The following is a 16,559-nucleotide window of genomic DNA, read 5'->3' on the forward strand; positions in this document are numbered from 1 at the left end:
CTTTATTTGTAACGCAATACCTTGCCTAAAACTTAATAAATGTTTGAAATGTTCGTTATTGTACGTTCAATAACAAACTTTTTAGCACATTGTTTAGCTTTTGCAATGTATTGAATTACAAACAAGGACTTGGTCAATGTTGTTTCACATTTATTTTTCAAGTAGTAAGCCATGATAAAAATTTTTTCTAAAATCCAAAATAGATACCCAATCCTCATCCATATGAACACTTTAATTAATTAACAATTACAAGTGATGTGAAGAGAGAGGTGTTGGTAGTTTATCTGTAGTCAGGGCCAATCACTTTGAGAGAATATTGTTCGGATTCAACTTAATTATATGCTTGGCAGTGAGATTTAGTCAGGAACTTCTGTGACTTGTTCAGCTCCAATTTTCAATTGATTTTAAATTGATCTAAACAAACTACAGCTTATGTTTGGTAGTCTAGATGCGATACTGGTAGTAGTGTGTACGTGTGCTGGACTACAGCTAATTTTTAGCTCCATTTTGAAGCTAATTCCCACCTTTTAGAATTGTATATTTAGCAACATGTACACTTTCCCAAGATTTGGAAATACTATCATGAGATGAAGTTAGCTAGGTAGAATAATTTCTGTAAAATTTTATACTAAAAAAAAATGATGAGAGAATTCCAAATGTTTGGACGAGGTTCCTTTAATATTTACAGAAAGAGTCCATAGGACAAATAATAGATATCTCTGGTTGGAATGTCAAAAATGTTATGCAGTTTTTACAAAAAAATTGTTTTAATACTTCGTCTAAATTATGAATTGTCACCCAAACTGTTGTGTTTTGACCAATACTTCGCCAATTTCGTTTTTTGAAACTCATGTAGCAAATTCATAAATTTGTAAATATTGTTAAGCGGAAAATCAGATATAATGACATGACAAATGGTGTTATTGTGAATACATTATAGAATTTACAATCACCCTTTGGACACTGTGTATTACAGCCAAAGCTTCCTTTCTGATTTGCTATGTGTGGTGTAAGCCTGATGTAAGTGTTGGGGTAATGCAGTTGTTAATAGTACACATTCTGGTGAAGTGTTAATAGTGCCAGCCTGGTATTAGCACTGAATCAGCATGGTGTTAACATAGGGCTGGTGCAGGCATAACCCTTCCAGTTACTAACAAAATGCTGGTGAGGTTAGTGCCAGTCTGAGCACTGAACAAGCCTTATAAGTTATAAGTGTTAACATAGGGCTGGTGCAGGCACTGTCCCATTGACCCAATGCTAGCCCAGTTGGCCGGGAAAAGCAATTCTTGAGGGTCCACTTGATATGATCACAATCAAACTCTAGTCTACTGTTATATGTGCATCGAATGTCAAGATCTCTCTTTACTCTAGTGCTATCCATGGCATCAAATCTCAAGATCTCACTTAATAGTCTATGTGCTATACGTGCATCAAATCTCAAGATCTCTCTTTACTCTTTGGTATTGAATCGGAAGATCTCTCTTAATGTCTAGCTCAATGAAGTCCCAAGATATGAAATTTCAAATTCAACCAAAGCCACCCACACAGTCATTAACATCATGTCTTTGTTAATCAATCACAAAATTCTGCCCAAAGATAAGTTGCTGTTTATTGAGGGCAGTTACATTATGTCCAAATATGGTATATTTGTCATATCAGGATGCTACTTATACACTGTTTACATCATTCTAACAGTTGGGGTTTGCTCATTTGCATGAACAACTTTTGGGTCATGATTTCTCATTCAGCTAGATGGGCTGGTGAGATCTTGAGATTGGAAGCCACGGATAGCATCTAGACTAGTACTCTATCTGAACAATGTAATAAGTATGCCAAGCTCTCTTGTCACTTCTGAGCATTCTCTTGATAGGATGACAATACTCCAAAACACTTCATTTTATGTGAAATTACTATCAAAACAGTCAACCGACACTATGCTCTTTCTCTGGCATTTAACTAGCAACTGAAGAAGGTGCCTCTGGTCTCTGAAAACGCTTTAAGAAAAAATTCTGGTGAGAACACTACTAGCATATGACACTAACCTTATATAAGCTATATAGTTTGTTAGAGAGAGAGAGAGAGAGAGAGAGAGAGAGAGAGAGAGAGAGAGAGAGAGAGAGAGAGAGAGAGAGAGAGAGAGAGAGAGAGAGAGAGAGAGAGAGAGAGAGATAGATAGACAGATAGATAGACAGATAGATAGATATAGATAACATTTCTGTAACAAACTAGATGTTATAGTGAATGTTCTGCTATGACAAACAACCTTTCACCATCATCATGTCCCCATAACTTACAATTCCTAAGCTTGTTTGGTTGTTTTTGTGTCTGAAGTATTCAGAATTTTTCTCTCGGTCTTACATGTATGTGTTCAATCCTGTTTTTCTCCAGCTTGTAGCGTTTTGTGCATTTATAAACAAATACACTACTGGTAGCTACAAGAACCCTGGTAACAGAAAGGGGTAAATCTGGTAAAACTGGAAGAGTTTCCCATACATTAGACCATAATTTTGGTGGGGAACCCTTATAACATAACTGGGGAACTAAGATAGATTTTACCTACTTACCGCCTTTAACAGAAACACTGCAGGAACCCTGGTTTTAATGACTGGGAACTACTGTATGGTAGATTTTACCTACATGTAAACACTGTTGTGCTGCTCTTAACATAAAGTAAGTCCCTGCTCTGATGGGATACAATCAATAAATAGAGTACACAACATTCTTTATTACTATCTTTGTTTCATGATTCCAAGTGACCAGTCATAAAAGCACCACTGTCAATGATTATACTGAGTCTGTACAGTCACCGTAATACTGTTGTCTGTATGTGTACAGTGCACATACCCGTATAGCATGGTAAGCGTGAGTAGTGCGTAATAAAGCAGTTATACTTTATAGCGTACTTCTAAATTTTATGGCTTGATATTTAGTACGACTTTCATGGATGATGCTCATCGAGTTTTACATTATATTATGAGTATAAGCATATCAAGTCTTGAACTACACGGTAGTCTGATCTTTAGCTTCAGCCTGGGGGATTGGTGAAACAACATAGTATTTATTTTGTTGTTTATTAACAACCAATGATACTGTTTATCAATACAACACAAGGACCAAATTCCACATTCTGAAAGGCCACTCCCGTCTTTCAGATCCATCGCTCCAAATAGTTCATCAATCTAATGCATTCTCCCATTCCTCTCGTTATTCCATATTGTTGCATAATTTTTTTGCATCTATCTGGTATATTTGTATTTTGAATTGTATTTGTATTTGTTAGATTTTGCAATTGTATGAACAAACATATTTTGGACTCATTGCCGTTTATAAACGAAATAAAATAAATATGAAATAAATAAATATTTCACCATTATAAAATTTTCAATACCCAATTTAATATGAAAGGAAAAATCAATCAATTAATCCATAAAAGCTTTCTTATTTCATTTGATGGTTATGAATTCAGCGATACCACTCTCTTTAAAAAAATACCATCAATTATTAATCATTTCTTACTGGCTTTTAAGGAATTAACTGAGTTGAAACTGAACGCATCAGTATGGGCAAGAAAATTAAGCTGTTAATTAATTTAATTTTAATACCCACTGTCATATTAATATGCCATCAAATATTCATTAGAATATTTGCATCGATCACTTTCATGTCCATGAGAATAGGCCATTCCAGACTGCAAACAGGAAATTGAGAGTACAGCGTCCTTGCTCAAATTGGGGGTATCATCACCCCATAGTACCATTTCTTAAGAGCTTTGCCCCTTGGTATTCTGTAGCAAGTGTAAATCAGGGATGTTTTTCATATTGTTCAGACATCGAGGAACACAGTAGTGCTCTATGATTAGCCGGGTAACCTATACCATGTATACCCCCAAGGTAAACACAGACAGGAAGTAGAGCGTCACCATGGCAAATTTTGGAAAGGCCTATTCATCTGTGTTAAACCACTGTATGACAGAAAATTTTCCTTTAAACACAAAACTGAATATTGTTACTTGGGTATACAGTTGAAAATTTCAAGCAACGATTTTCAATTGTGTTTGGATAATTTTATTTATTTATAAACTTGTACATAAATTAATTACATCATTGAATTGTTCATAGGTTATATCTTAAAGGGGCACAAGCTGAGTTTATACATGTTTAGGTTAGTTTTTACTGTGTATCTAAAAGGTACTCACATTATTGTACCTACTGAAGCAAACTTAACCACTACTTGCAATTGACTGAACTCAAACCTGGTATTAAGATATAACCCACAAATGATCCAATGATGTAATTTATCATATGTATCAAAAAAATGTTCAGGAAACTCTTCGTATGCAATCAGCTGTTCTAACAATGCCAGAAGACAATCATAAGGTTATAGAAGACATGCATCGACATTATTATTAAACTAGAATGTGGCTTAATAAGTATTTTCACTTGGGTAAAAAGCTTATAAAGTGAGCTTGTGTCACTTTTAATACCCGGCTTGAGTTCAGTCGATTGCATGTGGTGGTTATGTATACTTCAGTGAGTAGAATACAATGAATATTCTCTGAATTTACTTAAAAAATTATGCACAAAAATATATCAACTCATGTGCCCCTTTAATAACGAGGTCACCCTTGTATCATCCTTAGCATTAGACCTGCACTATCTGCAACTGGGACATTTTTTATTATCAAATAACTAAACATATATTCACTAAAAATTGGAAGTAAGTTATAAAAAATACACTTTATCTGTTAATTAGTGGTCAATGATATCAATAGTGTTTACGGGTCGTGTAGTGGCATATCTTGATGAGCGAGAGCTCGGTTTTCATTATGTCATCATGTTTTAAAGACTGCACGGCTGTAACTGGTGTATCATTATTTCAATCAGACAACCACAATCTCTTCACTTAAAATTGTTAAAATACCAATAATTAGACATCGTACATTTAATCAATAGTCGATATTATCCATAAGTAGTACAGAAACAGGTTGACATCATGAGATTGCCATTATGGGAGTTGATTATTGGGTGTGGATCCAAAACTCAATTTGAATTGATTTGATTGATTTGCATACAAGTTATGTTTACCTAAAGGTGATGGAATGTTGTTGACAGTATACGATATCACAAGTAAGTTATATTGTACCGAGCAAAACAGTTTAAAAAAAACAAAACAAAACAAAAAACATTCCAGTTGCAGTTAGTGTACCTTTAACATGTTTATGTGTTTTTATCTTTATCATCACACATCTAGCAGAGTGGCCAATCAAATCCCCTCCCAAAATATCACATACTTAGGGGATTGATTACCTGTTCTGACAACAATGATCTTTCAAAAGCATATACTGTTGGTAAAAGTGACGTAAATTAATATTTGGAGGTAGAAAAACAAACATTTGTTTGCATGAACAATAATGGTATGCTTTTGAAAGACGCCGTTTGAACGACAAACGTCATGTGACTTCAACAAATAAAACTAGAAACCATGAATCAAATTAAAGTGGCGATTGTTTGATGTTGGACCTTTTCTTCTGGTTGACTTTATTTTTGGTACTTTAATGACACCATGGAAACCAGATGAAATAAATAACAATGACCTAAATTCATTTCTCTCTGTTATCATTTAAAACATAATGGTGTCACCTTTGTTCTCTATCTTTGTCAAAGGTGTATTAGTGAGAGGTCCTTATTAAAGTCCACACCTTTGATGTTATGATGTAAAATTCAACACACATGCTGCCCATTATTATGTTGTGCTAGCCAGACTGACCCCACCCACACAACAAAGCCCACCTGGTCATCTTTTGTTTTCAATTCAATATATTTGTATTGAGTCACCTTACATGGTTTGTTGTTTCAGTTCACGGATTACAACAGTTATCTAATTATACTCATCTAGTAAAGGATCTACCAATACACCAAACTGTTCAACCGCCAAAACACGGAAACTAAATGGTGTACACATCCTCGGGGCATAAGCACACGATTTGCCATTGTTAAAATGAATGACAACGATAGTTGTCATACAATTTACAGACATTTCCTACCTTGTCCTTATGTATGTAGTTTTCTTTGAGTTTCTGTGTTATAATCAACACGATCGCTTCTACTACGAGTCCACAGGTGATAGATACCTCAGCCCTCCGATGTCCCAATCTGAACTTTGTGCTGCTATCTCCTGTGAATTAATTCCGCTATCAAGCAACTGTCTGGGCTAAACAGTGCGATTGTCCTGACAAAAAAACAACAACAGCGCACCGGCAGGTCAATGTTAATTTGTTGAAAACCCCAAGGTTTCTCTGTCTTTACAAGGTGAAAAATCGACATGCAACGTTACATTTTACCGCACTCAGCTCCGACGTTACATGGTAGTGCGATATCTGTGGTATTTGATCGTGAGTTGAAGCTACTGGCGGCGATTGGGTTATTCCGGATCCAGCGTCGAGTGTAATTTGGTGATCGAGCGATAGTGATCTTCAAATACCTGAGTTGACTCGATAAAATAAAATTGTTCACACGTTTACGCCTCTGTAATCTCGTACCACCGTTTTTGTACGTGTAAACCCGGAAGCTCACAACATAGGTTGCCCTACTTGTACACCACGCCCAAAATACTAGATACAGATAAAATAAAAATTAACAGGTTGCTGGTCACTTTACGTCGCCATCGGTCTGCTGTCTCTCTGAGTCAGCTGCTGCATGCGGTGCATACAAACAATCGGGTCGCTCCTCTGCCTCTGTCCCTTGTGTCTGAGTGTTATAACGTCCCAATTCATTGAGTTAAAATTGCTGGATTATGCATTAATACAATAGCCATTCTCTCTAACGTTGTCAAATACGCTGCCAATCAAACTTTAGGGATAGTTTTTGAATACGAGTAATCGTTCGGCGAGTAGACGGCCATTGGTACGTAGTGCTACCTTCCGCGAAGCGTTCAAGTTGGGCAAATATGAGCGAGTGGGGGCGCTCAGACACGATCGCGTCCCTACTGTGTAACATAAATTTCAAAATTTCGAATTTTGTCGCATTTATTAAACCCAATTCTTTTTCGCAAGCAGTAAATAATGTAACTCAATGTATGAAAATGTTTTGCAATATTTTAAACATGATTCTCCCAGATATTTGCAAGTCTGCACGCTCACATTTACCCATAGAGTGTTGGTTGATTGTTCTAGCGAAGGTTTTATTATTTTCTATGCAAAATTGCCGTAAAATTTCAAAAATAATGTAAAATGGATATTAATAAAAGACATTTTCCATTGTTTTTCAGTATCGTGTCAAAATTTTTTTTTGTTTATATGGTCGGACCATTGTAAATTATGGACATGTAGACCGGTGTGTGTTTGACGTGAACTTAACAAAAACGATATAGACAGACAGGCAGACAGACAGACAGACAGACAGACTAGATAGACAGACAGACAGACTAGATAGACAGACAGACTGTAGTTTGTTTGTTTGTTTGTTTGTTTGATCGCGCGCTCATACTACTACTGCGCATATTTACTGAGCATGTACGTAATAATGTCAGCTGCAAGTTTGCAGATTTCTAGCTCTGTCGTCGTACGTCAAATATGATTTATGAATTTTGCAATATTATTTTAGGTTTTAAATCCCAGTCCAATATTTTCGTCGTTTTAGTTAGATGAGGATTTCGAGTTGGAGTGCTTTAACAAGATTTGACTTCGTGATTTGTACAAATTGGAGTGGTACTGGAGACAGACCTGTGACGTGAATTTGAAGCAGACGACAAAAGCGTAAAAAAGTTTCACATGCGACAATGGTTACCCCTGAAAATGCAATGTTTGAACAAAGTTAGCAGCTACAAGAATATTTACTTGGATTTGAAATGTCATCTACGTTACGAAGGAGTCGACGATCCGTACCGAAGACAGTTGAAGAGGTTAGCACATTCACAATAATATTGTGTTGAAACGTCATCATTCGAACTCGTCCATTTTGTATTTGTTGAGAATTTCCGGTCTCTGGTGTTGATTGAAGCAAGAGGAAACTGGAGTACCCAGGAAAATCTTCCGAACTGTCAAACTGAACATCACCCTTCTAATCTTACATCCACGTTTGCCCATAGTTTATAATGGAAACCATCCAACTCTAGGCAGGTTCAAAATTATTTGAGTTATTTCCCAAAATGGAAAGAATACTTTTTCCACATAAAATACTTTTTTTTCTGGAGTTTGGTTGAAGTAAGTTTTTAACATGTCGAAATGTACTTTTCCAGAGGCAGTGCTTGATAGGAGGTGCAATAAGAAAAACTAGTAATGCAATACAGTCTATTGTTAGCCGCAGTACTCATGATGATTTTAGAAAGAATTGTTTCCATATGATGCAGGTTAGTCTTGAAAATATAATCATAATACTATTTCTATGCATGATAACTTCTAAATATGATAGAATTTCACTATGATGATGCAAGTCGTTAGATTCTCAACTGTAGTAAACAATTGGATGTTTGCTTGTATTAGTTACCAATGCTTTCAACTGTTCATCTACAGTGGAACACGTGATTTTTACCCACTAAAATAAGGCCCCAGTGAAAATACTTTCTAATCAAAATTTCCAATTTTTCTTCAGTTTAACTTAAATCCCTTGAAAAAGTTTATATTCCACACTATATTTTTCACTGATTTTAAAACCAAACAGTATCAAGTAAAAAAGTAATGCCAGTAGTTTATTTAGTAGAAAAGAAATCATTTTGTGACCGAGCTATACTGCATATATATGATGGGATCAGGTACTGGTACAGGCAGTTTGATGTTAGTGTTCACCAGCTGTGTTTGATACAACCAAGAAATTGCAGCCTTGTTATCTTAAATTTAAAAGCTATGTACAATGTGCAGTAAAATCTCTTATTAGCTGCAGCAGGGTTGTGTCAAACAGAGCCAGTGAACACTAACATAAAGCAGGTTGTAGATAGTTAAGTATGAAGAGCCCAAGGTATATCAACTGATAGATAATGTCAGAAGGTAGGGGACTCATGTAGATAATTTCTGATTTCTTTCCAGGTTTCAAATGTATATGAAATGACAGAGGCAGTCAAGTCTAGATTGTGGTCTATTGCAGGGCAAAGAATGGGTATCCAGGAACCCATCCCTCAAAATACTATCATGGTGAAACATTCATTATTTATTCATTTTTAGAACAAATGAGATAAGTGTGTCAGGAAAGAGTGTATTTGCATATCATGCCTGTACAGTGTGCACATGTACATGCAAGTGTGTGTGTGTGTGTGTGTGTGTGTGTGTGTGTGTGTGCGTGCGTGCATGCATGCATGTGTACATGTCAAATCAAATACTGGTTAACCATCATGAATGTAAACATTTAAAACAGTGCTCTTGATTAGCAAGGCAACAGGGGTGCCTATTGTAACATTGCCCCTTCACAAAACTAACATTTCACTTCAAGTAACTTCATTATGATATGAAAGAAGTACTAAGAATCCGGTGGAAAACTTCACAGATTTATACTGTAATGATTGAAGTTTACACATTTATGTCAGGGAAATTTTTTGAAGATTATACAGTGAATAGAGTTTTCATTATCATGCCAAAAAAAGTCTAATTCAACACCATGTTTTCATCCTCTGTACAGGTGCCTGATAGTAGATCATTGTCTCCCTCCCAGGAATTGTCAACATCAAATTTTGAAATGAGTACAGATGATAACTTGCCAGTAAAAGAAGAAGTAAGTCATAAGTAATATATGACAAGAGACAAAGAGAGTCAAGTAAATTGAAATTTGTTGTGTTGAAATGGCGTAAATATTGGAAGCAATGAAATTGTAATTTGGCATTTGATCTACACCAATAAAACACTGCATTGATCTTCCAAAAGACTCGACCATCTATCCTGATTGGTAAACTGTACATATAGGTAACTCAGACCACCTTCCTGGTCACCCAAGTATGTAATATCCGCAAATAGGAATTTCATGGTAACAGTCTTGCCAATATTGAAGGGGAACAAAGGCGAGACTATAGAGAGCAAATACCAATGTTACCCCTAGGATCTATCAATAAATTCTTGATATTAAACTACCATATGACAAGTGTGTGAATAATCGATGTGCTTAAAAAATGCTGTTTACCTACATGAGTCTCTTCTTGTGCAAAAATAAGTATGTGTTCTAATATTATGTCAGTAAGTCTGTTTTACAGAGGTTGTCTTGCAGGATTGCATTGGTAAATATGACTTTGCTGGGTCCCCTTGGTGTAAAGAAATGCAGTTAAGATAAAATCAGCCATACCTTTGTTTTGTGTTACTTGCAGGATCAAAACCTGGTATCTGTAGAAACCAAAGATGACCTTAACATTTTCACCCAAGAGGATTTAGAAGAAATGGAGACACTTCTTGAGGAGAACTGTGAGCTAGATATAACACAATCAAACAACTCTGTCGATAATCAGATGAAATCTCAATATCAAGAGTCACAACTGAATACTGCTGTTGCCATACCACAGAAATTGGAGAATGAAATGTTAACGACATCTGTCATGAAAGAAAAATCTGATATAGCAAAGGTATATATAAAAGCTTGATTTTGAAATTACTCAATAAAATGATATGGTTATTATGTTAATGAAAAATAACATCTCTTATGCTGGTGATCATAAAAATAAAAGATTGTATAGTTTGGCCACTAGGGGTGCTGTTGGGAGGCAGCTATTATTAGACCAGAAGTGAGGGCCCTGTGAAGACTATCATAGTTGAGCTCCTCTCAGTGAAAAACCATAATTTCTCAGTGTTTCACAGCAAAAGTATTCCTCTAACTTTGTTTCACATCTCATAACTTATTTTAACCACATTTTGTTGACCACTTCACTGCCCTGTAATTTAGTCCTGCGTGTGGGCACCCCTTGTGGCTTACTATATACAATCTTAATCTCTTGTCTTTATGATATAATTCTTTACCAAATTGATAACATCTGGAGTTGTATCATATGGGTTGTCCAGAAATATGCTTGGAAATTAGTGTGGTCTTTTTCTTCTTTGAAACTACAAGCCAAGTAAATCAGCTGACTGCCCTACACTTTGTTTATTTCACAGGATAAAGAAAGTGTTATTGATGATGATTGGTTCAATGAAGTACTGCTAGACTGTGATTGGTGAACAAGTTGTAGTTCATACCCACTCCACAACAAAGCTTTTTTCTAGAATGTCATTGGTTACTATTAAACAAGGACTGGACTCATTGTGAAAGTGCTTGATTTGATACGGTACCTACTACTACACACTGTATGTACAGAATCAAATATCACCAATATGTTACGGATTGAACAAAATGTTGTATACTGAGACTAGCAAGTCTATTAAAATAAGAATACGAGACTCATTTAAATGCATTTTAAAAGCTGAAATATGGCGTATTTATAGCATTCTATTATAAGAATAACGCTTGCCACACCGACAATATTTTTCAATATATTTATTTCTTCAACACGCTGAAACAAGTGTAAATAATAGTTCTAATATATGAACTCAGTTATACACTGAAGAAACAGTTATAACTATCAAAATAGAGTTAGTTTGAATTTGCATACAGCGTAACTCTGTGAAATAGTACAATGATAGTGCAATACCAGAATGTAATATTTAGGGGAAAAAATTAAAATTTTATTTGGAAATTCACCAAAGAATAGAAATGTATTATTTTGTACATGTACAATATAGCAAATACAAAATCATTAAGAATTCCATCTTAATGCCCCTGTGTTGCAATTCTTGATACCTGCATTAGTGTTTTACCTCATGCTAGAGCATCAAAATAAAAAGGTTGACTGATTGTCACTCATGCCTGTACAGTTGTAGTGTACATACTATATTGTACCATGCACGAGCCATTTAGAACAAAAAATATGGCATATATTCCCTGGTCATTCTAAATCACGACAAAGCACGTCTATTTCATGACAACGCGTGTCTACGTCACTGGTTCTGTTGTGTTCGAAATATGAGTCAAAACGTTAAAAATGGCCATCGCTTTCCCCGATTTTCTTTGATATTACTGACGCTGGTATAATTATGTTAATCTCCAATATTTTTCTTCATTCAGCCAGAAAACTCATGACCTAAGGGTTGTCACTACTCGTCTAGCGACTCGTAGTGACAAAGGCCTCTTAATAGGTCACTCGTATTTTCCCTTGGCTGAATGAAGAAAAATATTGGGGAATAACATCTAAGTATATCATGTGGACCTGATTGAAATATCGGTGTAAACCGAAATGATTATTATTTGTACAAGTCTGACATGGCTAGGGAGAAATATTACATTTCAGGGAAACAAGATTTGTTTCACTCAAGACAAAGATTTTACGTAGAACTGACAGTACTTTGTTCCCAATAGATAAATTAACAATATCTGAATAAAATACATATTATAAAAATACAGTCCAGGCTTACTGCAATAATAGTAATGTTAATAATATTACATATTCATACAGTACCTTCCATGATGGATGTTGTGACCTTAGCACTGTATAATTAATACCCCTGGCAAAGACCTACGTCAGTACAACACCATGATGTATGTTACATAACCCCAAAAAGTATATCCATTAAGTAGTATGCCCTTGCATATATTTGGATTATGATTTTTCCCTACCCTCTGAAGCAATCATCATCATCCCATGACAATGTTGGTGTCACTCTTGCAAGATTACCAGAAATATATCCACACACTAGAAATCACTATGTTAACAACTACTGATTATATAAATGCATTGATATTAGCCATAAATGTCGATTAAGCTGAACGAGTCACATTGGAACCTTCCTATGTCCCATACACGCCCACTCGCTAACTGTGGGACGCCTTAATGCAAGCCTGCGTTCTTGTTCCATTTCACCAGAAGCGTATACTATATGTAAGTTTCGCAAAGTAGTCTATAGCAACCAAGTTTTCTGGTCGAAGCATGTGCTTGATATGCATGTTGTTAATAGCAACAAAACAAATATGAAGAAAACTGAAACTAGAATAAATTCTCTGGCTATCATAGTTATATAGTTACATATACCCTTGATATTACAGCACATAAGGTGCAAAAATATACATAAATAACTGGTTTACTTTAGTCATGGGTAATATACATTTCCAAGTAAGTAACAACACAGTATGTGGTTGTAAGACTAATGTTTGCTTGCTATCTTGAATAATGCTTTCTCTACCATTGCTGTTTGACAGCCATCTCCTCTATGGACCATTTTCCTTCTTTTGCACCAACTCTACATGAAAAAAATAATATAAAATTGGGAGAAAAAGTTAGTGTTTCTGGGTGTCACAGTAATGCATGTGACTGAGAGGCACACAGGTGTATGTCTAGTTGTCTCTGTCTCTGTTACTGTTTGTGTGTGTGTGTGTGTGAGAGTCGGGCCATGTGACCAGGTACATGTATATCTTTACTTATGTTGCCCCTTGTGTGTGTGTGTGTGTGTGTGTGTCGTTTTGTACATGTATGTCTGTCAGTTATAATATGGTGCCGTGTCAGTTTTTGAAGTAAGAAGAGTTTTTGTTCAGTTTCACTCTACCGAACAACACAGGTTTCCCTGGGTACTCCAGTTTCCTCATGCATTAACACTGAACTCATGAGGGATGGCACTCACTTGACTTCTTGGGAGACAAGTGTTCATAAATTCAAAGAACTACCCAGTATATAGAAATAAAGATTAAATATTACTTTCTTTGGGTATAATACTACAGTTTGTGAGAATAGTACAGATTTCAAGTGATATACCTTCGCAGTTCTGGTGTGCATCATACACCTCTCCGAGTTTGTTCCCAAACTTATCCACACACCAGCATCCCCCAATACTTCCATGACATTGAGTTGGTTTGAAATATCCATCATCTGTGCATTGCGGAATATATGCTCCAATCAGATGAGTTGACTGTCCCAACAATAAGTCACATGGCTTGGGTTCACTCTTGTCATTCTTTGCTGTGAAAATATATAAATTACCAAAACCAATTAACATTTACTATGTACATACATGTATTTACTTAAAAATCTATGCTGACATAATTTTTCATATTTTGACCCCAATTGTGGACCTTATGTCAGTGTATGTATTGTTTCACAGGGAGACATTTCTCTGGAAAATATGGTCATTTTTTCTTCATAATCTTTACGTTCTGAAATCATTTCATAAAACGAATCCCATTTTATTGTACAATGCGCTGAGACGTATAGTGTAGCGCATTTCTTTAAGGATTAAATAATAAATAAATAATAATTTCATGCAAATGTTTCACAACTACTGTTCTGGCAGTGGTCCAATGTTGCATCATGGGAGTTAGACATACATATGCATTAGATGAACAATACATATTCATGACTATTGAATATTTACTAGTATAAAATAATTTGCATATATCCCTTATGTTGATATTATGGGTTAACGAATCCCACTGAAAAAGCTACACAAGGAGGGGATGGGGGGGGGAGGGGCTAAAATGATTCCTAATTACTTTCAAGATAGTTTTCAAAAGAATTAACGACTAATATTTTAAAACCTACGGTATGTTATTGAATTATCAAAATATCTTTCCATACCTGCTTTTAATTTACAGTTTCAGTTTGTTATTCATGAGAAACATTCATGTTACAGTTAATGGAAGACATTTAAAAAAAACAACTTACAATTCAGACATGTATTATTGCATTCTTTCTCAGTCGCAAATCTGTTGCTATTACCATTACAGCCACCATATATGAACTGTTCACATTCTGCGGTCTGTGTATTGAAGTACCAACTTGGAAAGTATGCTCTACATGGACCAGTTATCTTGGGCAAGGTACAGATGGTGGAACCTAAAAGATATGAAACAATTTTGTACAGATACATATTGACAATTATGGTTTTTTAAAGTCTTACAAATACAAATACATTGTATAATTAACACTTCACAGGTTGATGGTGATGAAAAATACATGGGCGGGGGTTGGGGTGAAAGATAAATTAGACAGTAATTTGAAGAACCTCTAAGCCATTACTAGCCTTGAATCCATACAGATGGGGGATTTCAAATTTTAGTTTCCTTGTTTCCTCCTCAAATCCCCATTCCGCAAGAATTCCTGGCTATGCCATTACTGACTGTCAAAGAATCTTCCTTGTGTGTGTGTGGGGGGGGGGGGGGATTTTTCTGGTTGAAGGTTCATTTTCAATAAAAGTTTGGTAGCATCTCCTATCACCTAGTCCAAAAACGAATATAACAATAAGGTCATAATCGAGTCACGTCCAGGAATACATGGGGATGGGCCAACCAAGGCCACGCAAGGGACACGTCCCAAGGTAGTCCGACGAGAGTACAGATATCATATACTCAGAGGAGTTATATCGACCAATTATATCTGACTTTGTACTCAATTCAGAGCCTACTCGGACTAAGAAACAATGTATAAGACAGTGGGTGTCCATTGATGGACCACTAACGAGTAAACGCAGTATAACACAATAACATGTACTTTTCGAGTCGACATTCGACCATTTTGTCCGATTTGGCCTCGTACATAGAATTGCTTTAAACGCACCCTGTAAACAAATTATACCTACCTGGAGCAGTTTGTGTTACACCAAACACTCCAAAAAGTACCACTATCATTAATGTGCAATGCAGAAATACGGACATGACGTTATAGTGCCGAAACGAAAACATTTTCACAGCTACGTTGGTGAAGTGCGTAACCATTTGTTTACGCTGACGTCCGCAAAGTTGGGTCAAAGGTTAATCCCACGATGCAATATGATAAGACAGCGCCTCCCTGCGGTCACGATCTTCTGGAGAGTGTCGATAAACGTGACGCATCGAGATCAATAGTTCAAAATACGATAACTTCGTTTATTTACAAATTTTGGCATTTTTGGATTGTTTTTTCATTGCCTGAGGCCTAACTAAACGAAATTTTAGATTTTTACACTACACTGAACTGTTGATGACGCCCCTAAGCTCACATTTGTGTCTAAAATTATTTTGTTCATATGTTTACCACATTCTCTATTACCCTTCTTCTTATATCATTAGCTTTGACCTTGACCTTCAGTATACTTTTTGTAATATAGTTGAAATGACATGTTATTATTAAAATTAAGAAGTTGTACAAAATTGCAATTTATAAAGATTTGCTCTATAGTAATTAAAAAAAGGCTTACTCCATGCGTTTTTTTATCATACTATGTATAGTACCGGTGTATCAGTAGGAATAATTCCTGAATATATGGATGTACATGTATGTACAAGTCTATATTAATGTCATCGCTGAATATATGGGGATATATGTACCTTTATGTGATGCTGAATACATAATGTCTATGGTGGTTCAGTGGTGGATCAACCTGCCTCTTTACCACCGCGGTCAGGGTTTAAAACTTAAGCTTACAGTGTGTTTGATTACCTTTGGTATGCTGTAAATGGGAAGAGTGTCATCACTTTGACACTACGAAAATGGCAGGTTTTTTCCAGGTTCTTCAGGTTACCTGATAGTCACGAAGAGTGGACGATCCCCAGCTGTCTTCTTGTGAGAAAAGGACTGTTTTGTTTCCAGTGTAAATA

General features: G+C 35.8%; 2 protein-coding genes across 2 annotated transcripts; one reads left to right on the forward strand and one right to left on the reverse strand.

Moving 5' to 3' along the window:
• The first annotated feature begins 7,672 nt into the window (after positions 1-7,672).
• LOC144450539 (uncharacterized) lies at positions 7,673-11,122 on the forward strand. The gene is made up of 6 exons (XM_078141184.1): positions 7,673-7,899; positions 8,236-8,346; positions 9,020-9,124; positions 9,606-9,698; positions 10,282-10,533; positions 11,060-11,122. The coding sequence occupies exons 1-6, from the start codon at positions 7,846-7,848 to the stop codon at positions 11,120-11,122; spliced, it is 678 nt and encodes a 225-aa protein (XP_077997310.1). The 5' UTR covers positions 7,673-7,845.
• Positions 11,123-11,423: 301 nt separating this feature from the next.
• On the reverse strand, positions 11,424-15,720 carry LOC144450469 (carboxypeptidase inhibitor SmCI-like). Its single transcript, XM_078141080.1, has 4 exons — positions 15,563-15,720; positions 14,650-14,820; positions 13,744-13,947; positions 11,424-13,234 (listed from the first exon to the last, which is right to left on the reverse strand). Exons 1-4 carry the CDS (start codon positions 15,696-15,698, stop codon positions 13,203-13,205), a joined length of 543 nt encoding a protein of 180 aa, XP_077997206.1. The 5' UTR covers positions 15,699-15,720; the 3' UTR covers positions 11,424-13,202.
• Between the last annotated feature and the right edge of the window lie 839 nt (positions 15,721-16,559).

This window comes from Glandiceps talaboti, chromosome 20 (assembly GCF_964340395.1).
Source record: "Glandiceps talaboti chromosome 20, keGlaTala1.1, whole genome shotgun sequence".
NCBI classification, from domain to species: domain Eukaryota; kingdom Metazoa; phylum Hemichordata; class Enteropneusta; family Spengelidae; genus Glandiceps; species Glandiceps talaboti.

Bases quoted from the DNA above. Each gene is read 5' to 3' on its own strand.
- LOC144450539 (XM_078141184.1), top strand. From the start codon at position 7,846: ATGTCATCTACGTTACGAAGGAGTCGACGATCCGTACCGAAGACAGTT. The intron at 9,699-10,281 runs GTAAGTCATAAG...TGTTACTTGCAG, and splicing joins ACTTGCCAGTAAAAGAAGAA to GATCAAAACCTGGTATCTGT. The intron at 10,534-11,059 runs GTATATATAAAA...TTTATTTCACAG, and splicing joins AAAAATCTGATATAGCAAAG to GATAAAGAAAGTGTTATTGA.
- LOC144450469 (XM_078141080.1), bottom strand. From the start codon at position 15,698: ATGGTTACGCACTTCACCAACGTAGCTGTGAAAATGTTTTCGTTTCGG. The intron at 14,821-15,562 runs GTAGGTATAATT...CATATCTTTTAG, and splicing joins TGTAACACAAACTGCTCCAG to GTTCCACCATCTGTACCTTG. The intron at 13,235-13,743 runs GTATATCACTTG...TTTTTCATGTAG, and splicing joins TGCACACCAGAACTGCGAAG to AGTTGGTGCAAAAGAAGGAA.